General features: G+C 39.4%; 3 protein-coding genes across 7 annotated transcripts in view; 2 read left to right on the forward strand and 1 right to left on the reverse strand.

The window, feature by feature from the left end:
* Window positions 1-626: 626 nt before the first annotated feature.
* On the reverse strand, window positions 627-1,626 carry RpL24-like (ribosomal protein L24-like). The gene is made up of 2 exons (XM_069132247.1): window positions 1,472-1,626; window positions 627-1,226 (listed from the first exon to the last, which is right to left on the reverse strand). The coding sequence occupies exons 1-2, from the start codon at window positions 1,550-1,552 to the stop codon at window positions 795-797; spliced, it is 513 nt and encodes a 170-aa protein (XP_068988348.1). The 5' UTR covers window positions 1,553-1,626; the 3' UTR covers window positions 627-794.
* Window positions 1,627-2,141: 515 nt separating this feature from the next.
* Window positions 2,142-3,545, forward strand: RFeSP (Rieske iron-sulfur protein). 2 transcript variants are annotated; one of them, XM_069132246.1, is made up of 5 exons: window positions 2,142-2,330; window positions 2,415-2,444; window positions 2,707-2,859; window positions 2,940-3,117; window positions 3,203-3,545. In XM_069132246.1, exons 1-5 carry the CDS (start codon window positions 2,240-2,242, stop codon window positions 3,489-3,491), a joined length of 741 nt encoding a protein of 246 aa, XP_068988347.1. In that variant the 5' UTR covers window positions 2,142-2,239; the 3' UTR covers window positions 3,492-3,545. The 2 variants fall into 2 exon arrangements, with proteins under 2 accessions (XP_068988347.1, XP_068988346.1); XM_069132245.1 differs by having other exon boundaries at window positions 2,143-2,444.
* A 752-nt stretch (window positions 3,546-4,297) lies between these two features.
* Window positions 4,298-27,009, forward strand: part of chinmo (Chronologically inappropriate morphogenesis) — a 72,183-nt gene continuing 49,471 nt past the window's right edge. The window contains exons 1-2 of one of the 4 annotated variants that reach the window (XM_069132242.1): window positions 4,298-4,437; window positions 24,531-24,755. In XM_069132242.1, the coding sequence (XP_068988343.1) occupies window positions 24,638-24,755 (118 nt within the window). In that variant the 5' untranslated portion in view covers window positions 4,298-4,437; window positions 24,531-24,637. Of the gene's footprint in view, window positions 4,438-5,388; window positions 5,591-12,254; window positions 12,355-24,079; window positions 24,099-24,530; window positions 24,756-27,009 lie in introns of those variants that run through there. The other 3 variants (XM_069132243.1, XM_069132241.1, XM_069132244.1) reach the window with 3 other exon arrangements.

Below are 27,009 nucleotides of genomic sequence, written 5' to 3' on the forward strand. Positions count from 1 at the left end.
AATCTTTTACGTGATTATTAGTGTATTGTCAGTGGCATAATGTTTAGGGAATTGTAGGTTCAACACTTTCACAGTGTAGTACCAAAGAGGTATACTTGCAATTGGGTAAGCCATTAAATATTAAATTTCACATCATAAATGCCATCATATGTAACGCAATTATTAAACATTTATTTCCTATAAAGAGTTAAGAATGTATATTTTTTGTATCTGATATCAGAAATGTAAGAAATCTTGACAATAAAGAAATATGTAATTATTTATTTTCTGAATCTTGCTAGGTCTTCTCGTAGTTGTTGACTTTATCGCCTTCGATGATTAAGTTCAATATAATTGCTATATTCGCCGTAGTAAATCGCAGAGGGCGTAAGAAACACTGATTTTTTTCGCGGTCGGTATTTTAGAACACTTTCATATATCAATATTTCAGAATTAATTCTCACAAAATTTTTTAGCGTTCTAAGTTTCCAAATTATTTAGTACTTTTAATGAATTACTCATAACAATTAAATTAATAACTTAGATTAACTTAGATAAACAATGCCATTACTAGTACTTAATTTGATATTAGTTTTGTTTATAATTCTTACACAAATATGTAATTATGTTGTACTATAAAAAACGAATTTTACATAAATAATTGTTTATTTTGAACAAAGTTTTCTTTCATCCACAATCTGTCTAATACATGTATAATGTAATAACCTTAGTTGTACACTTTTATGTAAATTATCCCAAATTAAATTATTCCATCTTGTCGTATTATGAATATAATCATCGTATAATAAACAAAACTAATTCACTTCCATTCCTTGTTGTTCTTGTTCGTCGTTAGATTCCTGCATCTCTTCTTGTTCGGCTTGTTCTAGTTTCTTTCTTTCTTTCAATCCTGCAGCAGGTGATTTTATGAGTGATAAATCACGTTGAACTTCTTTAATATCTCTTTCTTGTTCTAATTCACGTCCTTTACGTAATCGTTGCATTATATGTAGATTTTGTCTCCTCTGTTTGATAGTATCTACTTTTTTCATCGCATCAATTGCATTCTGCCATAATTCTCTATTATATTTAAGTGGAATATTTCTCCTTTTTTCGAATTCAAATGATGGATCCACTGCCAAGTCCTTGCCAACTGTTTTCCTGTATGCTTTTGTCCATTTGACTTTCCTTGGATTTTTCTTTTTCTTAAACGCAGCATGGCACTTCGACCGACAAAATTTGAATATCTATAATATAAATAGAATATGGCATGAAGAAATGCATAAATTGTAATACTTATAACATAATTTATAACAATTATCAATTGTCCACATATTGCACAAAAATTTATTGTTATTAAATATAAAAACAAAGTTGTATCTAAATGTCCACATAACCTAAAAGTCACCAAAAGGTTGCAGTTTTAAACAATTCTTCTAAAATCATAGAAGATAATGTAGATATTATGACGAATATGTACAAAAATTCTCACCTTACAGTCATTTCTTACAAACTGGATTCCATGTCCGGGATAAATCCGGGACGAACAAAAATAACATGTTTCTATACGCATGTTGCATGCGCTTGTGAAACCTTAGACAAACCAAACAATATAGGCGCTTTAAATTAGTAGTTATGCCATCTATGAACCATTGTATGCATCATTGTCATATTTTGTAGAAGAATTTTCCAAATGTACAATTTTTAAACGTGTATAACTATGTGTATGATTAAAGCGGTAAAAAGAACATCTACGAAATATAGTCAATAATGTAGTCAAAGTAACATATATTTTAAGGCTTGATTTTACCATCATATCATTAGATAATTCTATAAAATAATATGTATTAAAATCTTCACAAATAGTAATATTTTTTATTGAAATTGATATACCTCGCTATGTATGTAAATATATGCCATAGCAAATCATAGCTTATTGTGTTAGAAAGGGAGAACTAAATATTAGAATCAAATTTAACTACAATATGTGTAAATTATGAATATATAATCTAATTTATATTCGTTTCAATTTTGTTAAAAGATCAGTTGCTGAAAGTTAAGTTTCGCGATTAATTACATAGCTCAATCAGCGACAAGGTATGCATCTGGTTCAATACGTTATAGCGCGACATCTATTAATTACACGGAAAATTTTCCACGAGAGTTGCAGAGTGGAGACCTCTAAGAACGTAGTTCTTCGGATTTTACTTGGTGTCCGATGAAGTTGTTTCGTTTGGACGTTCGTGCGTAATTAAGAAAAATGAATGTTGTAGCGAAATCAACGAGCCTCGCTCCACTTTTAAGATCGACGACTGTCATTTCAAATGGAATGCAACCAGTATCTGGAAAGGGTATCGTACAAAAATCAAAAATCGTCACTAAACCTGTCGTCAATCGAATACTCGTTCAAAGTTTGCACGAATCTCTTATTACAGGAGCTCTACGTGTCAGTTCAGGAATTGGAGGTATGAGGCTTTTATTTAAACATTAATTTATTAGATTTCGTGTATAAACAAAATACACTCTTAGATATTTCGATTATATAATCGTATGGCGTATGCGGTACATGTCTCAAAGATTATTACTGTACCAATGTATTAGTTTATTACAAATGTTGAACAATTATTTTTCCTATTTTAAGACATTGAAATATACTATTTTTATCTTTAATATCCTATTTTATACTCGATGTAGGAAACAGTATTGTCAATGAATTGATTTTTATAGCGAGTTTACTAGCAACACAGAGGAGGCTGGCGCATACTGATATTCAATGGCCAGATTTCACTGATTATCGTCATAGTGCTGTAAAAGATCCAAAGGTTTCAAGCAAACAAAATGCTGCTAGTCGCAAATCATTTACGTATCTTGTAACAGCTAGTAAGCATACTTGTTAATTTTCTTTGCATTATTCTGGTTCAATAATTACAGAGAAATATAAATATTGGTTCATTATATAGCAACTGGGGTTTGTGCGGTTTATAGTGCAAAAACAGTTGTGCATAATTTAGTAGCTTCGATGAGCGCTGCAGGTGATGTACTTGCTTTAGCAAAGATTGAAGTTAAACTTGACAGTATTCCTGAAGGAAAGAATGCTGTTTTCAAATGGCGTGGAAAGCCTCTGTTTGTACGACATAGGTAAATATTACTAAACATGATTATATATCTCTCTTTTAATTCCATTTATCTAAATTGAATGACTTTTGTTTTGAAATGATAATAGATCACAGAAAGAGATTGATCGAGAGGCGCAGGTAGATGTTGCATCTCTTCGAGATCCACAAGTAGACACAGATCGTACACGAGATCCAAAGTGGTTGGTAGTTTTGGGTGTATGTACGCATTTAGGATGTGTTCCAATTGCAAATGCTGGTGATTTTGGTGGTTACTATTGCCCTTGCCATGGCTCTCATTACGATGCCAGTGGAAGGATTAGGAAAGGTCCAGCTCCTCTAAATTTGGAAGTACCACCTTATGAGTTTATTGAGGGAAATGTATTAGTTGTTGGTTAATGCATTAATATATGTAGTGAAATAATATCATAATTTATATCACGTTTTCTCAGATCCACTTGGTAATTATTTCGAAATTCTTTACCGAGGATATTATTAATTTAATTAATAATATCTTCTATGGTTAAGTATCACTATATTGAAATATTATAAATTATGGTCGAGCTGTACAAATAAAAAATTAAGCTTAACCAAAATACAACTTGTTCGTATTCTTTATTCACGGTTAACGTTTATTAATTTTATCGATGTAGTATTTTAAACAATCCTACAGTTATATATAAATTTACCAAAATGAAAAATAATATGTTATCTTGCTTTATAATTATTTTGATGATTTATATGTAGAATCTACTATTATGTCTTATTTCAACTGTAAAGCAAAATTATTATGTAAGGTTACCGTAGTACGGAGTGCAGACGTACGTAAATTTCGTAACAGCACTACATTCTATATTAGAAACATCTTGAAAATCAAATGAATGGTCTTCCTTCCACAAGGCGGCGCCACTAATTCCGGACCAATTTTCATTTCATTTTCAATGCGTGACAAGGGCGTCTATACGACCGACAATCTGCCGGCCGATTCTCTGTTTTCAGTCGCCTTCGCTGCTGGCAGCGTACGGACGGAAGAGTTGAAAATTTTTCGCGAAAATCGGTTATCTTTCATACATTGTCATCTTTTCACCGTCATTCTATATGATGATCCAAAAATCCTTAACTCTGCGACGAGTGATTTCCGTGATCTGACATTTAAAATAAGAACGGAAATGTTTTGTTAAAAATGAGATTTTTCCTTGCGTGGAACCGGTGTTTAGTGATACGTCGTGAAAGAGTTAGAAACTAATAATTGTTTAACGACACGAAGCGAAAGTGACATTTGGAAAGTTCAGGAAAGGAAGAATAGGAAAAAGGCGGGAGACGGATGCGTGGAAAACTGCTTTTTGTAAGTTCTTATTTATTTTACCCTATATCTATGCTATTGCATTCTTATTCCGTTTTTTTCCAATATAATATATGGTCATTTTAATATACGTTTGGTATATATTATGTTATACCATGTGTTATATCATAGTAAATCGTAAAAGTTTGGAACAATAACATAATATGCATAAACAATTTTAAACTTTTAAAGTAGAGCTCGTTTTCTTATTTTATTTTCAAATATTCACCTACAATGTTATATGTAATTAAATTTTAATATTATAAATCTGCAGTATAAGAAATCTCTTTTTGGAATATACATAAGCATATCTTGTCGCTATCGTTATATTAGTACTGTACATTTTAATATTAAAATTCTATTAAAATTAAAATACTTTCGAATCATCTTCGACTTAATTTTGTTTTGATATCACTAAAAAATTTGTTCAGCTCAAACAAAGTATAGAAAGATTACTACTAATTTGAGTTTTATGATAAGATTTTCTTTAAAACGTTGAAACTCTTTTCATTTGTTCAAATAATAATAAGATCGATAAACAAAAATTTAAGGGCCGTAATACGGTTAAAATATACAATTATATTAGTATCATAAATACCGCACGATTCTATCTCAAATGTGATTAATTTTATAATAAAATATCAAACTTAACGTCGAATAATTCCTAACGTAATCGATAACCGATCGTTGCTTGAATGGATTTCAGTACACAATTTCTCGTCGCACAAATTGACCCTTACGACAACCTAGAACAATTGTTTTCGTAACCTTAACGGCGGCATATGTTTGTGTTTCTGCATGTTTGGCTCCGCCCGGTACGATGACTTCTGTACATTCGAATCATACTTTGCATTTTGCTAACGGTTCGAATAGGAGTCTTATAGTTTTTGCGACACCACTTGCGTGCCTTTCAGTTCTTGTAAACAAAGACGAGATTATGATTCATGATCGTTCGAAATTTCGGCCATTATGCTAAGGTCGGCCCTGCATATCGGAAGCTAGATTCGTTACTCGATTCTACATACATATATCGTGTCTTATATGTATTTCTATATATTTTTCTTATTATAAATAATTAAAATTTAATTATTGATTCGCGAGTGATAACTCGAAATTGAAATCTACGCTATTTGGGACACCTCTGCTTCAACAATCGGTGAGAAGTTGATAAGATTCATTTAATATTTCTAATCCATAAAATATATATCGTATTACTAATCGCTCAGATTATATCTGAAATATGTTATACTCTAAATTAATATTACAAGTACTAGAGTGATGACTAATATGTAATTTTTCATAGAAACTTTATTTATTTATAATACTGCACTTATGGAGTTCTGTAACTTGTTCTGTGAGTTGTTTGCTTCCTTTTGTCATATCTTTTCATATATTTTATATTTTGTTTCGTTCGATACAAGTCGGTATTTCTACTATTAAACAAAATTGCATAGTCTTTGTAGTCGTACAATCTTTGAGTTTTAGACTCTCCCCTAATTTAGATATATATACATAAAATTTCACCGCCCCTCGAAATTTCAACAAGCAAAATTCTGTTACATGTAATATTCGCTTGCGTGTAGAATTCGTATCTCGGCTTTCCCGCGCACACACAATGGCTACACTTGGCACATATCTTTATTTTCCAATGAAGCGTTACTTTTATCAGGTTTTATTTCATTTTCATAGTATCAAATTATTGTAGTCATATGAAAGTACTACCAAATGGTACGAAATTTGATATATTTGGAAGTAATTAGGTAATATATTACGGTAGAACACCATTTATCTAAACTCCATTTATTCAAACGAAATTTTAGTTAGTGCTCGACTAATGGTTGAATTTATCTATTTGAACATGAGCTATTGTGTGAGCAATTATGCGAACGAAAAATAACCCCAATTTAGCGGGGAAAATTTATGAACCCCTATTACACTAATCCGATCATACATATAAACTAATTTGCTCCCCTCCCCAAGTCCAAAAAAATGATCTTTTACTGTACGTAAATAATACAATATTGTTTGTAACCAGTTTATAATACACGTCTCGACATTAGTAATGCTGTCCCTGCTAATCCCATCGTAAACTGTCCCTCCGAGAAAATTGTATTTTTCGGTTGCCTCTAGTTAATTACCCATCTTAATGACATAGGACGGCCTGGTCTCACCAACAAGGGCCGTAAAGTCGTTGTTGCTCGCTAGTTCCGTGCACTTTGTTATTCAACCTTCGGAAGGCAGTGTCTCTCTATGTCGATCTGGTTTATTGTTTGCAAAGCCGATGGCTAACCCTCCAGGATATTGAATATGCGGAGGATTCGTACTCTTACATGGAGTATAGTTACAAGTGCAAAGCCGCGGCTACCGGACTTTTCAGAACGCTGCAACCCCATTTCCTCACCCTTCTGCCCTCCTGTGTGTGCCTTCCTCTTCTCTTTTTTTATTTTTTTCTTTTTTCTTCATTCTGCGCCTCCGTATAAGCTGCACGGTGTGCGCGTTCTCGCATTCTAATTCTTTATGCAGCCGGCCAAGGAAATTCACAGTAGGAATGCACGGAAGGGAGGTTGCAAAATCCAGTTCCCCCTTTTTCTTCTTCTTTTTTTTCTTCTCCTTTTTCCTTCCCTCTTTAAACCAAGTGAAAGAGAGAGAGTGAACGTTTTGTGCCCTGCATTCAACTATCGGGACGCACTCGGGCGTGCGCATGTGTGCACACACGTAGCCACACTACGTAACTTAGCCACGTGTTCGTGTTCGTGTGCGCGGGCTAGGGAAAGCGCGCGAGAGCGTTCGTTCGTTGGTAGGTGCGTGCGCGCTTCCGAAAGTGAGTGGGACACGCGGGCCTTCACGCTGAAGGAGAAGAATCAATAGATGTGCGTTGCATCTTGCCCCTCTTGTCCCCTTTTTCGGCTACCCCGCGCGCACCCCTTCTTCCTCGACAACCACTGACTCGACCTTCGCACGAGAGAGCGCCCGCTTCTCCACGATACGCTTCTGTCTTCCAAAATCATCCCTCCTTTTCCATACGCCCTTTCCAGTGATGCAGTTCAATGCGTACTTTTTTCTCCTTCTTTGTTCGTCGTTCAGAGAGATTTCTTGTTTTCAAGGAAATTGATTCGGTGAATCATTTTATTTCGCTGGGGTAGAATGTTTAGGTGTTTTTGTTTCTTGGGGGAAGGTGGTGTAGTGGTTCGGGGTTTGCTGTCGCTCCAATTTTTTTAGATATAGATAGATTTAGATAGTAACAAAGATATGAATTTTAAAATTGCGTTGGCCTATATATTAATTGTATATGATTTGGTACATCGATAGTTCGTTGAAATTTGATATTTTGTATATTTTTATGAATTAGGAAGCACATCGTTCGAAGGGGGAAACGATGGTAAGATAAGATGCTTTAATGCTTAGACAGCTACATAGCTTTGTGCGTATCCGTCTTTTAATCTTAAAATTTTCCAGAATTATTTTCGCACAGAGCGTAATGGAAACACTGTCGATTTTAATCTCCCAAATGAAAGATAAAAATATTGTATATTCCTTCGAAATTAATTTTCATTTTCAAGCTTAATTTATTGTAATCTCTTATAATTTCTCGAAGATCGCGTTTTCGAGGGTGGAATCAGCTGTACGTATGAGAAAGTCTCAACGATTTCGTTAACGTCGTTGATCGATTTTGCACATCGTTTGTCCTTCCCAGGTCTTACGGCTATTCTAGCTTCTGTCATATAAATGATTTTATCGGGCTGAAATTCAACGCGTAAATCTAGATACAGAGGCGGATAAACGCCGTATATGCCAACAAAATAGAGTGACTCGAACCGTATGGTTGAATCGTGAGTTTAACGTCGACACTAGCTGGTTACATCGATTAGAAGTACAAATACCTGTCCGTGTAGCAACCGTCCTCTTGGCCGTATACCACTGAATTATTTAAATGAGGAATCGTCGTTTAATGATGCTCGTGTCGCTTCCCTTTTCCCTTCTATTTAGTTATTCACACTGTGTATTTTCTTTGCATATAGCGTCTTGTACGTGTTTTTACTAGTTGGATATATTATTCATTTTTATGATATTTTGTTATATTTATGGAGATGATATAACTCTCTAAGGTAATAGAATAACATGGAATGATTTATAGATTTGATGAATATAATTTTTATTGAAAGAAAACACAGTTTTTTTAAAATAATTGAGTGTCATAGAATAATCTAGAGATAAATGTTCTAATATTTTATAATTAATGATTAATAATAATTCATTAATTAAGTTATAGTGATCTACAAAATAAATTTTCCATTCGGTAGAACTAACTGCACTATGCGTTGAGGGGGATACGAAAAACTTTCAAAAATTTATTAAATAAATAACAGATGAAAATTTGAAACAGGATAGACATGTATTCGTCGCATCGCTGTTCGTTTCTGCAATCGTTGCAGTTGAATGCACCGCAGAACGCATAGTAACGCACGTGTACCAACGTATCCGCGTATTTATTGATCTATCTGCTGCCGTTTATCTGTGTATCACAGCCCTCAAGTTCGGAGGGTTGCACAGGGTGCAACCTTTAACGCGTGTACACGTACACACATAAGTCCAGCAACAGGGTTTCTACCACAACCCTTGGCGCGAATCTCCTAGATGAAACTAGTTTACGAACAGCTTTACCCATTTCGCATTATATACCTATTCGTCTTCCTTCATTCTCCAAATCTTTCTTCAACGACCCCATTATACCTCTTAAACCCACAAAAAAGGGAAAGAATTAAAAAGATCTTTAAAAGTAAAAGCCAACGATCCAAAAAGCAACAGTCGAGGTATCAACTTCATGATTTATCGTTGGATCGTAGATGGCCACAGGAATTCACAATAGAATATTTAATATCGAAATATACGTGTATGTTATATTTATTATACACTTTACGCACTAAAAGTTATCATCAACCATTCTTATCGCGGCTATATAATAAATTATAGTATATAACAAAATATACAAAACAAAATATAATAATTCAACGCACGATAAAATTTGAAATCGAATATTCCAACACAATAATACCAGTTGACGGTTGAAAGTTGCATTTTACATTGAGAAGATGAGCAAACAGAAAAAATACAAACTGAAAAAGGACCTCAGAAAAAATCCGTAACGACGTAGGCGAGCGCGAGTAATCGTAATCGCGCGTAGCGTAGGCGAATTCTAAAAACGAAGGTAGTCCGTGAAGAAAGGGTGAATGGGTTAATCCGGAGAGAGAAGAAAAGACAAAGAGAGAAAGGGAGGCACAGGTGAAAGTGAAGCGAAGGTGGTCGAGTTAGAGCGATGTTTGGGAGGGTGAAAGGAGGTTAATGATTAGTTCTTCCGAGGTCGGGGGCTGTTGCCGGGTGCAGGTTGCCTGGCTCTCTTCAGACCGCCCCCCTTTAACCCTCCGCTGCCCCCGAGGACATCACCCCTCTCGTCCCTCTGGCACCCTCCCGGTTTTTCGCCCTTCAATCCCCTCCGTACTCGCCGATTCTGCCAACCTCCAAAATTTCAGACCCTACCACCGACGCAGCTCTACGCATACCGTGGGGGTGTGAGAGCTTGCAAGGTTGTTCTCCCCTCCACGTTGTTGCCGCTATCTTCAGGAACGTAGGCAGCTAGGGCGCGCGGAATTTCTCGTTGGCACGCGTCCGAAAAATTTTTCTATCGGCTCGCTGGTCTCCTCTCGTACAGTGCAGATCGTGCTGGATCGTTCTTGACTAAGGACGAAAAATCTCCAGGGGATTCCGGTATGCGAAACAATGCCTTAATTATCGAGCGATCTCAGCTATTCGAACCATGGGATGAAATAGGGGATCACAATGTAGTACGCTTTGGACGCCCGTTTCCTGCGTTCGTTAAATTTTAATTGTTAGGGATACGGTGGTCATTGGTCCCATTTTTGAGTTGGAAGGTCCTATGGTTACGTTTTAACTAAATCTTGGGTTAGGTGTTTATTTCCATTTGAACTTATGAATATGTGTTTGATTTTATATCATTTGGTAATTTAGGACGTGGTTATGGTATTGTTTCGAGGGAGTGGAACGAATAATTAGTCTATTACTGTTATTTAAAGTATTTAAATTCATCCAATGTTCAATGAAAGTTAAGGTATAGGTACATACATTGTATACGTGTCTTTAATACTTTGCCAATTCCATAAACAGACCAGGTTTTCTAATTAATCTTATTCATATTATTATAATTTGACAAATGAAAATGGGAATTATATGTTTTTTTTTTTTACTATTTAATTTATGGTGCGACAATAGATTTCTACAGAAACGAATGACGTAACGAAAGGAAATGTCAGCCAGTCAGGAAATATTTCATTTCTCATCCCTCTATCTCAAACGCAATGAAGACGCATACGCAACGACGGACAGTCGTAATTAATGCGTTGACGCCAGAAACTGTCGACCCGTGAAGCAAATGCTCTCTCTGTCACCTGGCTAATCTGACTAACAGATACCACTCGAAATACGCATCTCATACATCGGTCTTCACGGTTGAAACGATTGAAAAATACCTATGAGCGTATCTCGACTTTATCGGCATACATCATCCGACCGTAAACAGATTTCCAGCACCGATAGAGATTTCGCTTCGATACTTTGTAACAAACTTGCATCTGTCGGTTAAGTTTCTCCTCACAATCAGATACCGACGATTCGGTATACCTTAACAGTATAGTTTTAAACCATTCTCACGTCAAACGCTAACAAAATATGATTTTTGCTCCATTTACAGAAAAATTTCATGCGATACAATTCTATTTATTTGGAGAAAATTTTAGTTTTTTAAATGTAAAAATTATACCATAATAGGGAGAATTAGTGGAATACCATTATATGAACTCCAATTACATAAATTTGTAACTCGAAATATTTGAAGAACGTAAAGGTAGTAATAATTTGTGAAATATGCAAATAGCTTAATAAATATCTATAGTATGCGCTACTAGTTAAAGCTCTAGTTGGCGCTAGTGTCTCGTCACCGATCATCAAAGTCGTAAGCTCAAAACTTCACCGTCCAATCACTTTCTTTCTTTCTGATTCGTACAGCGACGAATCAGAACGATCAGAATCCGAGTCTCCAACGAAGCACATCCATAGTTGTCAACAAATGTCGCTAGGTCGTCTATTGCATAGCAACGGTGTGTTTTTCGTCGATTCGACGCTTGGTCGTTTCGTTCCATCCTCTTTTTTCGTCCGGTAGCGCGCTAGCGAAATTATCTTATCGATTCAGGGAAAGAGAACCTTTGGTCGACTTGCTCGCCAATGGTGAACGCGGCAAACGTGTTCATCGAGAAGCATATACCTACATGGTAATATAGAGAAAGAGAGACAGACAAGAACACTATAGAAAGAACGACAAAAAAGGACGAGAAACGGAAAGCAAAGGAAAGTAGAGGAAAAAAGTTGATCGCTGCTCGCCCTTTGCAACGTCAGCCCTGGCTGAGCCTCGTAGCAGGCCGAGTACTTTCTAGCGAAAGTGATGGCTGTGGCTGGCCGGTTGCTTGCGTAGGAAAACCGACTCCGGGGGTGGTTGTGCGTCGCTCGACGTTGGAGGCGGTTGTTCCTCCACCTTGAACGCGAAGCGCTCGAGGTGGTCGCGGGTGGGGTGGTTAGTAGCTGAGGCGGGGGTGGATCGGCCAGTTGGAGGGTACGGTGGAGCGAAGGGGGTATCGGTAACCTTGCAACCCTCTTGCGTACACGGAGGAAGGGGAAGTGACAGGAATCCCGGGAGGAGCGGTGGGTTATGGGTTGAAGGCAGTCGGGGGTGCAGCCGCACGGGGCGGCAGTGACGGGCGTGACGTAGTCGGAGGAGGATGTACGCCCCTGTCGGCGAGGGCCACGGCAACCAACAACCATCCCTGGTCAATTCATGGTGGCTTCATCCGCCAGGTACACCGTGTTCTCCTCTTCATATTGTTTCGCGCGCTCTGTTTAGGTGACACGTATTTGCCTGAATATTTTAATACTTTGAAATTTTCGGGGAAATCTGTCTTTCGGCGAGATCAACTGTCACGATCGACAGATCGGAAATCGTACAAAGTACGTATTCATAATCGAACGAACGGTTAGTTTATTTTTTCGCGACTTGCATTTTGTGACATAAAATCGCGCGTATTTACGGTGGTTAGTGGTGATCCTTATCGATCGTGATCGGTTATATTGGTTATATTTTGGAGTCTCATTGAACGATCGTCAACGTGCTTTTTATGATTTGTGGGTGATAGGTACGTGGTATGATAGAGGGTCTGCACTTTCGTAACGTTGATTCTTAGATGGCGAAGCAGAATTAACGAAGAGCGTCTTTCCTCAGTATGCTACCTGTTGGGAAATGTTAGAAGTCGTATACCTGTAAGATATGTTTTTGTATTCTTCGATTGCCAACCTACTTTTATCTGTACAGTTTTTATATATTTGCCGCTTCGCGTTTCGATCAAAACTTATGAAATACGAATCTTTTGCCTTACTCGTAAGAGAATAACGTTTATATTCGATATTTTTAACACGGTTTTCAAATTCTCAAATTCTTCAGATAGGAGAGTATTTAAATCAACGAACGTTTCAATGAAGTTCGAGAACTCTATCGTTTTTCACGTTGAAAATTCATTCCAAATTGCTTTGTCACGAGTTTCTCCTGCCAACTACCTACATATTTATACTTTCTCGTTTGACTAGCTTTTAAAGTTCCACTCCATGCATTCTCATTAACCGTTAAGTTCGGTAAACGAATCGTTTCATGCGCGTTTTACGTTGAATCACCGTTATTTACATTTACAGTGCTTGGACGACTCTCGTTCCCTTTGTTTTAATCTTATGCAGCGCATGCACGTGCTACGTGCACCTCTCGTGCATGCGTATGCAGTCCGTATAACGGTGTCCAACGCGGAACTATGTTCGTTTAGTTCGGTTCTTTAAGTTATAAAAGAACAATCATGCAAAGTTCCATTTCCTCCACTTAATGTCCCTTTGCTACGGTTCTAGCGGGCTCTGTGTCCAAAAAACTGTCTGACTGTTATATACGTAGTTGTTCCGCCTGAAACTGGCCATCTCCCTAACGACTTTCCTTCGAGAAACGTATCGCCACGCATTTGTTTTACAGCAAAAAGAGAAATTGTTCCTCTGGGACCTTTTCACATTTTTTTATTCTTTCTTCTGATTTTTGATGGCGTGTCGCAATAAATAATGGCAGATGCTTTTCTTTCGCCTAGATACATTGGCCTCGTTCTATGTTTTCTTTGTGAGAGAAAGTTTTCGGATAGGGTTTGTAGAATTATTGTTGCTTCTGTTATACACGGTTAATTAAGATATCTGTTTTTGCGTTAAACATATCGAGTAGTAGTGAACAAATTGGTATCTCCAAATACTCGTACTTTGTCTTATTTTTCATCAGTTAAAAGGTCTACACACACGATTGCTTGATTTTATACAACAAAAGTAAATATATTCTTTCATATATTCCTATAATTTACGTAATTGCACTCTATATAAATTTGTAGAAGAGAAACGTAAAGCACGAGCTTTTGTTACATCGTTTTCCAGGATATCTTCTCGTTTGTGAAAGTAGCTTGTTCAAAAAATTCCAGGATTCCATCATACTAATTAGTCATTCTCTCTTTCGTTGCAAGGGACATTGCACGCACATGCACGTATCTATATTTTTTCAGAGAGAATTAATCATTCGCAGGAAGTTCGTAAAAATTTCATAGTTCGATTCATCCAATCTTGAGCAGCTTATTTTATTTTTATTTAATTTAGAAGACACTAAAAAAAAGTAGTGAGAAATATTTACGTAAAGATATTCATTACATGTATTCAATATGTTTCGCGTGAAAATATTTATCTAAAAATACGTATTTGGACGATGAAAGAGAATCTAAAAATTGAAAACGATATTCTGGAAATTGGAGCAGAGGCTAAAAATTATGTTTAAAAGGTAAAATAAACACGTTTATAGTAGGGGAAAGACATCAAACAGTGGAAGGAAAATCGTAGACGTCTGTTGGTAGTCGAATTCATGTCAGACTCGTCGTCGTCTTAGAGAACGAAATCCTATCGCTGAAGGCTGTTTGCTCCTTGTTTCCCCGCTGGATTCTCGCGTGAACCGTGAAATTCTCGGTCGTGGATCGCACCAATTTCGTCTTCACGCGTTTCGCCTTGTACGGAACGTTCTACGCTCGATTTCGTCACCGTTTCCCGCGTCCTCGTGGCACCAATTCTCGCGCTTCACGCCTTCGTGAAGCGGCAAACAGCGGTGAAATACGCGGCTGTCGCATCGATAGGCAGATTGGCACGTGTCATCGATTCCTGCACGTGCAACCCTTTAGTTCTGTTCAATTTGCCGATCGAAATATTTTCAGCTACGAAATTTTGGTTAATTGGAAATTGAAATTTAGGATCTTTTATTTAATCATCCTGATCTAAGAACTTTTACCAATTTTATTAACTATATAAATCTATCTATATAAAACATTATAAAAAATCTTTTATTTATATAAAACATTATAAAAAATTGCCTCTTAATTTTATTTTAATGTTTTTGTTCGTAAAGGACTTATTTAATTCGTTTAAGCTTAAAGCTAATATCGCGTTAGTTCTTTAATTGTATTATTCGATCCTTTGAATGTGCCGGGTTGTCGGATGCACTGGTGGCATATGTTTCGTTAAAGTCGCATGAATAACCACCGAAACACTTATCTTAATTGCGTTGCCGACAAAATAAATTGTTACCGGTATACATATCAAGATCAGGTCCCTGCATCGATTTGTAGGAACCGTCAGACAGTCTCCGGGAGCTTGTTGTCGATGGAGAAACACCTGCTTTCGTACGTTAATGAAATTTCTCGTTTGTTCATTTGCCTCTATCTATTTTACTTCTGCTCGTCTGTTCCTTGCGAATTCTTCTGACAATATAGCAAATTTCGTAATTTCCGGTAAATGATTCTTCGTTGTTACCGTATGTATCTCATGGATGTTACAGTTGGAAACTTATGGAGGAAGGACACGATACGTCACATTCTTTATTTTTCGTGTAAGAACAGTTCTAAGATACGATACTTTGTCAACCAGTCACGTATTGTGAAAACTGTCTTCTTATAAAAGCAAGTTACGCGGTTCTTTTAAAAAATATTTGCATCAAAATTATTGATTCGTCGAATCTCTTAGAAAATACTGATTTCAAAAGCGTTTATCATCGTATTTTACATGACAGGTATGTTGTTAGTCTCTTCATAAAACTTTGCGCATTTGTCATCTATATCTAGCAGGTTCACGTATCTTTCACTCGAATTAGTTGCTCCTCTTTTTAGCTACATTATATGTACGTATATTAGAGTACATCAGTCCAACCACCAAACAACATAAAAATCAGAGAATCAACAAAATTGTACTCGTCACATTTTACCGCCATAATCTTCGATCGAAACGATCGATGTAATCCATAGGTTCGTGAACAACGTAGCGATTATTTGCTTTTCCCCCCGCAAACTTCTTCTCGTCAAGCGTTTCTACTTCGTATTATGAGTATACGTTTGCATTTTTAGGCCGAAATTTTCATCAGACGGGAACCCTTCCTCTGCATTTTCCCTACCCTTCGGCAATTATTACCGGGATTCAGGATTCACGCAAATCTCGTCTTTCTCTCTTTCTCGTTTTATCTTTCGTTCGGGGGCGGAAGCTTCTGGAGAGTCATTGGATAAGGGGGAAACAGTGCTGCGGTAGGAATCGTTGGCTGCAGTATTGACTATACTTCACGGCCAGCTCTTTCGTAGAATACTAGAATGTATTTTCTACAACGTTATCGCCCTTCATGCTATGCCACGTCGCTTCCGCCTCTGACGCAACCGCTGCCTCGCTGCTCCCGAGCCTCCTCGAATTTCGATGGGGCGAATGCGCAGGAATGGCAAACGCCTAATTGCGTTTTTCGCTGGTTTGCTGTTTGATACAGAGGCATCAGAATCGCAATCCGTTTCTTCGTCGAGTGATCGAGTTTTCTCGAGGGTTTAATCTGCATTTCATACGTCGTATGCATAGTTGCGCAGGATGTGTATTTTTCTGAACAATTAGTATACTTTTGTTGATTAATCTTTCGATTTCGGTAATGGAAGGTGTAATGTGATGTGGATTCGTTTTATTAACTGAATTTTCCTTTATATGAAAAGGCAAGTGAGATAGATTTCGAAGTCGCAACTGTTATTGTCCGAATAAAACGAAGAATACGTGAAATAAATCTATTATTTGAAAAATAATGAAACGATAAGAACATTATTTATTATACAAAATTTCTCCATCTTAATAATAATAATAATCATCCACTTTTTCAATCGTACAAACTGAAAATTAGATATGCATACGATTAGATATATTTCAGGCTGCGACTTTTTCAATGAATTATCTTTCAACGTATGATACCTTACGACATAAAACAATCGCGCACTGGATAAGGAAAGAAACATATTGTAATTTCGTTAACGCTCAATAACGTCTTCTAAACAAGTCTCTCCGAATAATACCTTTCTTCTCGACGAGATATTCGTTTCCAAAGAAAATGTACATCCTTGGCTGAAGTAACCCGTGCCTTTGACCGAACCTTGCCGCTAGTTAATAGAATAGGTTATCAAAGCAGTGCCACGTTCTCATACTTATTGAACACAACCGAGAGCAGCAGGGCCTTTAATTGAATCGGCGAAATAATTCAGTTACTAGCTACACAGCGTAATGCACTAATGCAGTTTTCTGTCTGAGAGAAAAACAACGGTAATTTGAACGTAGGAATAGCCGCCTGGAGAATCACCCCCATTACCGTTCACGCGAATGTTTTAGCTCTTGAAAATGTGATTTTTGCCGGATAACTGCGTTTCAGCTAGTTTTAACAACTTTGTGGAATATTAAAAAAATCTTTTTGCTGACTAAGTTTATTCATGAATTTTCGAAAATTAGAAGTAATTCTTTGAAAGATTTTGACGTTGTCGACAATTAGAATGTTCGTATGATATATATATTAGGAAGTTATCGAAGCTTAAAGTTCTCTGAATTATTTCAGTCTTGCAATGGAACAAAACATGGGTACTCCGGAACACTTGTCGAGAGACTGAAATAATTCAGAGAACTTTTAGCTTCTTAATGAATAAGTTTAGGGTATAAGTATGTTAGTACTTTTATGTAGAGCGCAAGGAACTGCATCGATTGGTGTAGTCAAAGATATAGGTTTCCGTTTTTAAAGGAAGTGCTGTTGTATCTTTCTGATGCACCGATGCACAAAAGTGCATAAAATTAGTTGCATATTATGCACTGCCTGATACCATTTAACTTTCACTTATGACATCTTCTTCTATCCTAACCGTTTAGGAGATATACAGCCTGTTCCAGTTGCGTGGTACACCCTGTATATATATACACATTGCTTTTTACGACGTCAATAGATATTTCGTAAAGGACATTAGACTATTGGTATCGCGGTTGAAAATGCGGTATTTGTAGATTTTACATTATTGCGATGCATGTGTGTTGTGCTCGTACAAGATCAAAGTAGAATTCATCATCTATGTATGTATAATTCGATCGATGGCCAATATAACCACTTATTATCGACGACATAAAAATGCACTTTGTCATTGTCAGCGGCGCAAAAAGCAATTGCCCGTCACAATCATTCCCGCGTCAATTTCGCGTATTTTTCGCGATCATTCGCAATGGAATGTGTCTTGGCCGAAGTGAAGGCTATAAAACAGCCATATAACTCCAACGAAACGCCAATTCCGCTCTCAAGAAACGCTTCTAATGCCATTACAACGGAGCCCGGTTTTCACGATCTTATTGTGCTCGACAGAACCGTCAACTCCGATAGTCGACGTTAATTGGATCTTTGATACATTTTCCAAGAATCATCAACCGAGAACACTCGGCATTGTCTTCTTCCACGAACACCATATCTGAAATTTTCTGCTCCAACCTACTTCATTCTCAATTTTCAATTCTCCAACTACCCTTAACGCTCTTTTCCACTACTGCTTCAGTCAAAGGGGTGACTTTTCAACGATTCGAGCAAAGGAACAAAAACCAACTAAAAATCGATCAAAATCAAATAACTTTTAGAGACTGTAAGCAGTAAATTCGTAATGACGAACTTCTCCATCTTTTTGAAGTGTGAACATCACACGAAAAATTGCTTGCGATAAGTACAATTTTGTCAATTGTTTTAGAAGAATTTGTTTGATCCAACCAAAGCTATAATTGTCAATACGAACGATATCTGAATACCTTCGATCTTCTAACGTCTTTCGATATCTTAATATAGTATAAGCATTGGAAAATACATTATTTGTTGCCTCAAAATTAAATATAAGTGATACAATGTTGATAACACCAGATTAATTGACTTAAATTATTGAATTTTAAAGCCTGTAAAAAAATAGATAATGAGATTTATCGTGTTGTCCTACAATCTTCGTACGAAACCTATACTTTTCTCTACCAACAAATATAATTCAAGCTTTATTACCGCGGGTCCTCAATTACCAAAACGAAAAAAAGAGGAGATCCATACAACGCAACGCGTCTCGTCTGCAGGCCAGAATCGGTGACATAATACGCGTCGCCATAAGAGTACCGCCGAATTACTCGCCCGCGCACACACTATCATATATACATACTACATACACGTACACACAGATGAAGTAGTACATATACGAACGCCGGCTGGCTAGCGCGAAATCAGCGCCGGTGTTACGCGCTCGCATACCAGCTCGCGGAACCCGCGCCGCGGTTGTGCGCGTGCGCCGCGTAAACTGCGTGTGCGCTGCAGCGCGCACTCACCCCCGCCACCCCGTGTGCACACGCCCGTGTTGCAGCGCGTCGCGCAAGCGTGCGCGTGTGCGTGCGCGTATCAAGGCATTGTGTGCGTGTCCAGGGGCGCGCGTGCGGCCCCGCAGCGACCTTGAGCCTCCTCGGTCCTCCTGTGAGCCTCTCCCTCTATCCACCTCCATTCCCCCACCCCACGCACTATATCTCCCTCCCCTATCATCGTTGCCGCAATTTCTCTCTCTCTCTCTCTCTCTCTCTCTCTCTCTCTCTCTCTCTATCTCTATCTCTCTTTCTCTCTTTTTCTCTCTTTCACCTACGCTCGCTCTCTCCCACCCCCTCCCTTTCGCTTTCCTTTGCTCCGAGCGCCACGCAGTTAGCGATGGACTCGAGACACGTTCGGAATTGATTGACCGAGTCCGTCGAGTTTTTCTGGTTACTTTGAGAAGAGTTCGATATTGCTAGGAGAATTTTGTGTGGTTTCGGAGTTTGAGCTTGTTTGATGAGGTTAGGCTTGTATCGAAGGTTCGGGGTAGGTGGAGGTTTAATGTATTGTAGAAATATGATTGGGCAAGTTTTCGGTGGTCTGGACCCTCTTGCACGATTAAACTAATATTGTTAGCGAAATTTTACGAGTCGCAAGTTACAAGTTAACGGTCGCAAGCAGAGTCTTTCTTATTACAGTGACAGATTCGATAATGAATTTTAGAAATGAGTTTGACGGTCGACCAGTTGTCCGATTGTTCCGTGTGAAATTATAAAATTATAGAAGAATCGGCTGTAACCTATAACTTGTAACTCAACAGGATCTGTTGCTTCTCAGTCGCGTCATTGAAATACCGAAACGATATACAGCTTCCATCCATTCAGCATGTTATATGAACCGTTCAGAAGCCACATCAGGTCAACTTCATAAATTATGAAATACTATTACACTGGTGTTCAAGCTTATCTTAGAACTTAACATTCTTTACGTCATCTTTCGCCATGAATGAACTTATGCAAATACGTAATATTAATCTTCACTTAATAAAAGCACTGATCTCACGTGACAAATATTACAATTATATATAAACTTGCGCCTCAATTTATCAAAATTAAATTTCCCTTCTTTCACCATTTTCAAGCTGGAATAACGTTCCGAACAGCCCCGATCTTCGTATAGGGAAATTGTTTGGAAACTCGTAGCAGAAAACTCGATGGCCATCGCTAAGCGCCACGCAGCAATGCCTCGAGCGGCTGAATTTCCATCTACCTTCTCTCTCGCTCGCCCTTTCCCCACTCGTTTTCATACCCCTTCCTTTCATTACTCTCTGCTGTTACGTCCGCCTCTGTCCCTCTCGATGGCTCTATGACAGTTTCTCTCTCTTGTCTCCCCACGACTCCTACGCTTTTTCCCCCCTTTACCCTTCTATCCCCTCACGAGGCTCGACGCCTCTTGCACGCACGCAATGCCAGAGCAGGGAGTGCACACTAAATTTTGGCGGACCAGGAACGTATATAGCCTCGCTCCGCGATGGTGTCATCCTATGGGCGTGGGTTTCATAAATTATCCCCTCGGTGGTGTTTTGACGAACGATGGTAGATAAGAATCTTTGACGTTCTTTATGAGGTTTTGTCACTCCCCTGAATGAAAACCTCGAAACTAGCTGTATACGATTCATTTTCACGCCAACGTTAAAATATTAGTTGTGTTCTATCTTCAAAATACTTGAATAATTGAAAATTTTCCAAACGTTTCGCCCATAAACGTCCGACCATGTATCCGTCTGAGCAATATTGGTCCATTCTACTTAAACGTTCCTTCGTAATACGGAAATTTTCTTCGTCAGTTTAGTAATCTTGCGTTCTCATCGTATATATACGTTAGTCGATGAATTAAACACATGAATGAATTGACACAGTACGAAGAGTGGATTCGCGCAATAAAGCTGTAACAAAATTCCTCATCGAAAAGCGTGATAGCAATAACGATAAAGTAATGAAGACGTTTCGAGTCTACGATTCGCGGCTTGTTTTCGTCTAACTGACTCGTATCATCGGAAGGGTTATTGTCAGACCAGAGAATGACGTGAGACGGTCATTTCGTTCCGATTCACTCAACCGCTCGTAAATTCTCTTCGTGACCTCGACTCGAACGCGTCCGTATGGTTGCGCGACTCAGCCGACGAATATACCACGGGGCGTAACTGCAATTTCAAGAACCGTGAACACCTTACGCCTTCTTTTGACGTTTCTCCTTCGTGAATCTTCTTTCAAGAAATCAGCCTCGTTACATAAGGCGTGGCACGCGTGTGTGTTGAAGAATGTCGTGTGCACACTTGTTCATCGAACTCTTTACGTAGCCGCTTCTGTTTGCCTTTCAAGTTTCGGCAAAGCCAAAGATAAATACTCATGGTCCTCGATGCTCAGTTTGGCGGTTCGAGCATTCGATAAATTAATGGACAGTTTGTTACACCGCTCCAATCTTTGACTTCGAATAATTCGCCATGACGAGCTTGAAACGAAGGCTCTCCGATGCCTGTGTCAGGTGTGAAAGTAGCAAATTCTACACCTTGAAAATCGGATTCGTTGCGCTTCATTTTCGTAAACAGACGAATTCTGCTGAGTAACGCGGTCGTTTCGTAACCTAACCGTGCTAACGCGCCATTCAGATATCTTTAGGGACGTTAGATTCTTTCGTAGAATTCGCTGGATAGTAAGAAATATCGATTAGAAACTTGTGATATTGGCCTACGATCGAAGAACTTGGAATCAAGCGATAATTTCGGAAGATAGTCACTTTCTTTCCTTTAATTTCTCCATTTTCAAGTTGTACGAGAGTTAACAAATATTTATTTGGAATTTTTCTGCCTTTCTGTTATTACGTGATAAATAAGCGACTAATGCGAATATTTTGTTATTTAGAATTGCGAAAGATCGTTATCGAGATTGTTATTCTATATAAATTTTGTAATATTCTGCTCATATTAACATTCTGTTCCGTAACTTGGAATATGTCATAACACGGTTGCTGTGAAAACAAATGGGTTGAATTAGAAACATTTAGTAATGATCTTAGCCATAGACATAATTTTCAACGAATGTCTACCAATACCTTTGAATATAAAGCTTGATAAAAAATCGCATCGTTCGGTCAGATCGTCAGATTAATTAGATCGGAAGATTAAAATCGATCCTTCGAAGCGATCCTTCCCTCCAAAGCAGTCAGAGGAGAAGAAAAATCGAAAAGGCGTGGAGGATGCATCCGCGGCCGGTTTTGCATAGTTCACAGCCGATTAAACTTTCCGTGGGACAGTGACGTAATAGCGTGGCCGTGGTAACGAAGGCGACCGTGCAACCGTGATCCCTTCCACGCTCGCGGCGTTCTTGCCGAGTGGCGCCACGTTTCCGCGTTTCGTCCCTGGCACGTGTTAGATTAGAAAGTGGCGGGGATGCGTGATACCTTAGAAGCGTTAAAGGGGGATATATGGGATCGTAGAGGAACGACAAAGAGACAATGACAGAGAACGAGACGAAACCCTTTGAACGAGAAAGACAGCGATAGAAGGTGGCAAGGGGAATCCGGCGAAGATCAACCATGAACAAGCAGAAGAGAGAAACAGATAAATACTGAAAGAGATAGAGAAACTAGAAATGACAGAGAGAGCGAGAGAGAGAGAGAGAGAGGTACCACGCGAACTGAAGTTCTACTAGCCTTAAGCAATCTCTCCCCACCCCTCTTCGAAAAAGTCGAATCTTACTTCCCCTACTCCTGGACGTTTCTCCTTCGGTTCCTCTCCTCCCACCTACGCGACCTTCCCTCTTCTTCCACTCGTGCCTACCGCCACCCGGCCCCCCGAAAGTACACCGAACTCACACTATTTCGTCTAACCGCATTTGCATCGGCACCGATGACCCATATTCACGTTCTTTCCTCCGCGACACCATACCATCGACGTCTTCGATCCTCCTTCTCTCTTCTGCCACCGGTTCCTTCTACTACTCGTACACACGTCGATCGCGTACGATCCTCCCGCGCGCGTACATCGTCGTCGTCGTCGTCGTCGTTGTCGTCGTCGTCGGGGTCCTCACCGTCGTCGCGGCTATCTGTTCCTCTACCGCTCGCTACCAGTGAGTAGAAAGAAGATAGAGAAACGAGCACGCGTACACGAGTAACGGAGAACGAGTCAGTGAGAGCGTATTTCACGGTGAAGGAGAGAAAGAGACACGCGACGACGGACAGTTACGCGTGATTCGTTCCTGCGAGTCGCGACGATGCGCGATGCAAGTCGGTGACTCGATTTCGGCCGGCTAAGACCAAGTAAACTCGGCCCAGTGTATACGCGACCAGTGTTCCGATACACTACGAGAGCATCACGCGGAGGGAACACGCGACTTTCGTTTCAGTTTCATCTTTCACTGCTTTGCCTGTCTTTTTTTTTTCTTCGTTCGCTCGTTCGTTATTCAAACGTACGCTTTGTAAATCAAAGTTATCCGGTTGCGTTTCGTAACGTTTCGTTGTACTGTGTCCGTGGCTCGAAACAGGGAGCATCAAGTAGAATCAGTGAGATCGAGGAACACTTCTGGAGGATCATGTGCCGCGTGAACACGTGTACGCGAGACCGGTGCGCAGAGTACTGCTGTCGTTCTGTTCAGTGAGTTCGAGCCAGCTCGTGACTCGTAAATCGGCAAAAGTGATTCGTACAATCGAGATACGAGCGTGTATCGTGTGATCCCGAAGTGGGTGTCGCAGATATTCGAAACGCGTACGGATTATCGCGAATGGTGCGCGATCATCGATGCATCGGTGTCCCTGTTGAGGCTGTATCGAGCGGATGGTAATACAGTCCTGAGCATCGGTAGGTTTCGCTCCGGCTTTTATCGCTTGTATCACGGAAATCCGGTTAGAACGTTCCATGACACGGTGTAGAGTACGAGCAACTCGCGGTTAGCCAACTGATTCGATTCGATGATTCGCATCCCCGGTTTGCTCCATCGATCTCTCGAGCTGGTGAATTACCCGTTGCCTTGACGATCGCTGGGTTACAGACTCGTCTATGGATCGTAATATTTCGTCGATAACACGATTGCTCTCGGATGGATATTGCGACTCGTATCGTGACACCGTGAACATTTCCAAGATTTGACGCGTATTCAATAGAGCTGTTATCGTAGACGACGGTTACGCTTTAAGATACTGCTGTAAATGTTTTGATACGTAGTGTTTTATACGCTGCTTTTATATGTATGAATTGTTGATGGTTTGTAAAGGAAGATTGCTTTCTGTATAGTTGGACGAACTGTTGGGCACGAGCGCGATCAAGAAGGAAAATACCTACTTGAAGGTGGCAGAAACAGGGGTGGAGAAGGTCACGGGGTCGGGCCTAGGGGTGGCATCATGGACTCTCATCAGCAATTCTGTCTCAAGTGGAATAGTTTCGGTAGCAACCTAGCGACAGCGTTCTCGAATTTATTCAAAAGCGAGAGTCTTACCGATGTCACCCTATTCTGCGAGGGTAAGTTCCACTCGTATATTACTTACAATTAACATGTTTATACTTGAGCGGGTATCTTAAAGATTCGGCAATTTCATCTACGTTATATATTATCACGATATCTCGTTATGTATAAAAGAGAATCTCGAGGATCTGTAAAAATATGACGCAACGACGTTGCACGTACAATCGTCTTCGAAATGTTATACCTTCTTAAATCAAAGTTGTCCCTTCACGCTTCGATAAATCGAGTATTAACTGTCAGCCGGTGTCGTTGAATCGTAAACGACACGTAATGGTATCAGTAAAATTACATAATTTCAGAATACATAGACTATACTTTTGTTTTAACCCATATCCCGTATTCCACGCGATAAGAACCATCAACGAAATCTCTCGCGTAAAATACAAAGCAAAGATGGAAATTAAATAACCGGGTCTAAATCAAATTCGACTTTGCGATCATCTGTAAACCAACCGAGAGCTAAACGCGACTTCCACCAATCCATTTATCAATGTCGAGCCATTGCAGTGACGACGCGATATTCGAACAGCAATCACGTTTCCCTGGCTTATCAGTCAACAACAAAATCTAAAAATTGCTGAAAGAAACAATCGTTTTCGCACGTGGCCGGAAGCCTTCCGTACCTCCAATGTCTGACCAAAGCGACGCCATCACTCCTTGCGCGCGAACACGCTCTCACCTGCCGACCTCTGTGCAAACGTATGCAGGCGGTCACATGATTCGCGAGCCGGTGCACGTGTGCGGCTGCAGGCGAAGTGCAGCGGCGGCAGATTGGCCCGCCTCCTACCCCTGTTTCACCCAATCACGCGGGGCGAGTCACCACTCGCGCAGAGTCAGTCGGCGTGCATGCGAATCTCTGCCAGCCTTGCACATCGTTCTATGTATACACCGTATATACGTATACGTATCGTAGCAAGCGGATACACGCGCGTGCAGCGTGCTACTGGTGCGCGCGATTTCCCCCAGTGTGAATGCAACATTCTTACAGAATCGTCGCGCGAAACCGCAGTTCGCGGTGAGCCGCGGTGCAATCCACTCACGCTTGCATTGCGTCGTTCCTCGTGCGTGTCATACTCGTATCGTACTCGTATCGATCGCTACGATGCATCCGACTGATTGTTCGTGAATCTCACCGAGAGTTTCTTCAAAAATTTCTACAGAATTTATGAAGAATTCGTCGGGGCGATTCGTAGAGAGTCTGCTTAGAAGTTCGCATGGGATTTGCAAAGGATTCGTGTAATTACGGGTATGATTCGTGGGAAAAAATCGTGGAAGTTGTATAAAGAATCCATCGATTCGTAATCATAAAAATTCATGAAACCGGTAATTCCTAAAGAATCGATTAAAGAATTCGTATAAAACGGAAAAAATGGAGAATTCGTGGAATTATAGTTAAAAGATATATTCATAGAATGATCGATAAAGAATTTATAAAGAATTCGTTAAAAAGTCCGCTGGGTCGAAATAGGTATTTTATCTGTGCCCGGGGAATGAACGTTTCGATCGAGTGGATTGTTTTAATTTATCGCCACGCGTGTCCCGTTTATGCAGCCACAACAGAGTGGTTTCCGGTCCTAAAATAACAGACGCGGATATACATCTTAATTGATAATGGATCGCGTTGATGCAACGATATTTCGTCACTGTTCGCTGGTTTTGTTTCGAGCAGAATTCGTTTTGAAGTTTCTGTGATGCCTTGTCGTCATAGCCTAATGCGATCGTCATATGATTGTTTAATGTGCATCGTGCAGGAAAAGTTATCGGTGTCTGATTTCGGTGATGCGTTAAATAAACACGTGTCTCGTGTGACGTAAATATTTGACACGACTGGATTAACATAATCGTTTAGAGTTCACTGCAACGATTTCCTCTATCTATATTACGTGTTATAAATTTAAGTATCGCGCTACGTTCTGCGTATTGTATTCTATGCATCGAACAAAAGAAGATAATAAAATGGCTTCTGTTTAATTTAAATACCACTTGACTTCCTAAGTAATGCAGCCTATGCATCGAACAAAAGAAGACAATGAAATCCTCGATGATACCTGCGTACTTACACAGTTCGTATGTCAAATAGAAATGCGTCACGAGGGCAATCGTTATTGCACGATCTTGTTCATATTTACACAGCTAAAAATTGACTTAGCGTGTGCAACGAGTTACACGCGGAGCGAAGACTATCGAGGCTTCGCGATTGCGACGTCAATAAATTTCGGCATAACTTATCAGCCACAATGATAACGCTGC

This window comes from Bombus flavifrons, chromosome 2 (assembly GCF_040668555.2).
Source record: "Bombus flavifrons isolate JBK064 chromosome 2, iyBomFlav1_principal, whole genome shotgun sequence".
NCBI classification, from domain to species: domain Eukaryota; kingdom Metazoa; phylum Arthropoda; class Insecta; order Hymenoptera; family Apidae; genus Bombus; species Bombus flavifrons.

Coding starts and splice junctions, on each gene's coding strand:
- RFeSP (XM_069132245.1), top strand. CDS start 2,240: ATGAATGTTGTAGCGAAATCAACGAGCCTCGCTCCACTTTTAAGATCG. Junction 2,860..2,939: donor TACGTATCTTGTAACAGCTA/GTAAGCATACTT, acceptor TTCATTATATAG/CAACTGGGGTTTGTGCGGTT. Junction 3,118..3,202: donor CCTCTGTTTGTACGACATAG/GTAAATATTACT, acceptor AAATGATAATAG/ATCACAGAAAGAGATTGATC.
- RpL24-like (XM_069132247.1), bottom strand. CDS start 1,552: ATGCGTATAGAAACATGTTATTTTTGTTCGTCCCGGATTTATCCCGGA. Junction 1,227..1,471: donor TTGTAAGAAATGACTGTAAG/GTGAGAATTTTT, acceptor TTTATATTATAG/ATATTCAAATTTTGTCGGTC.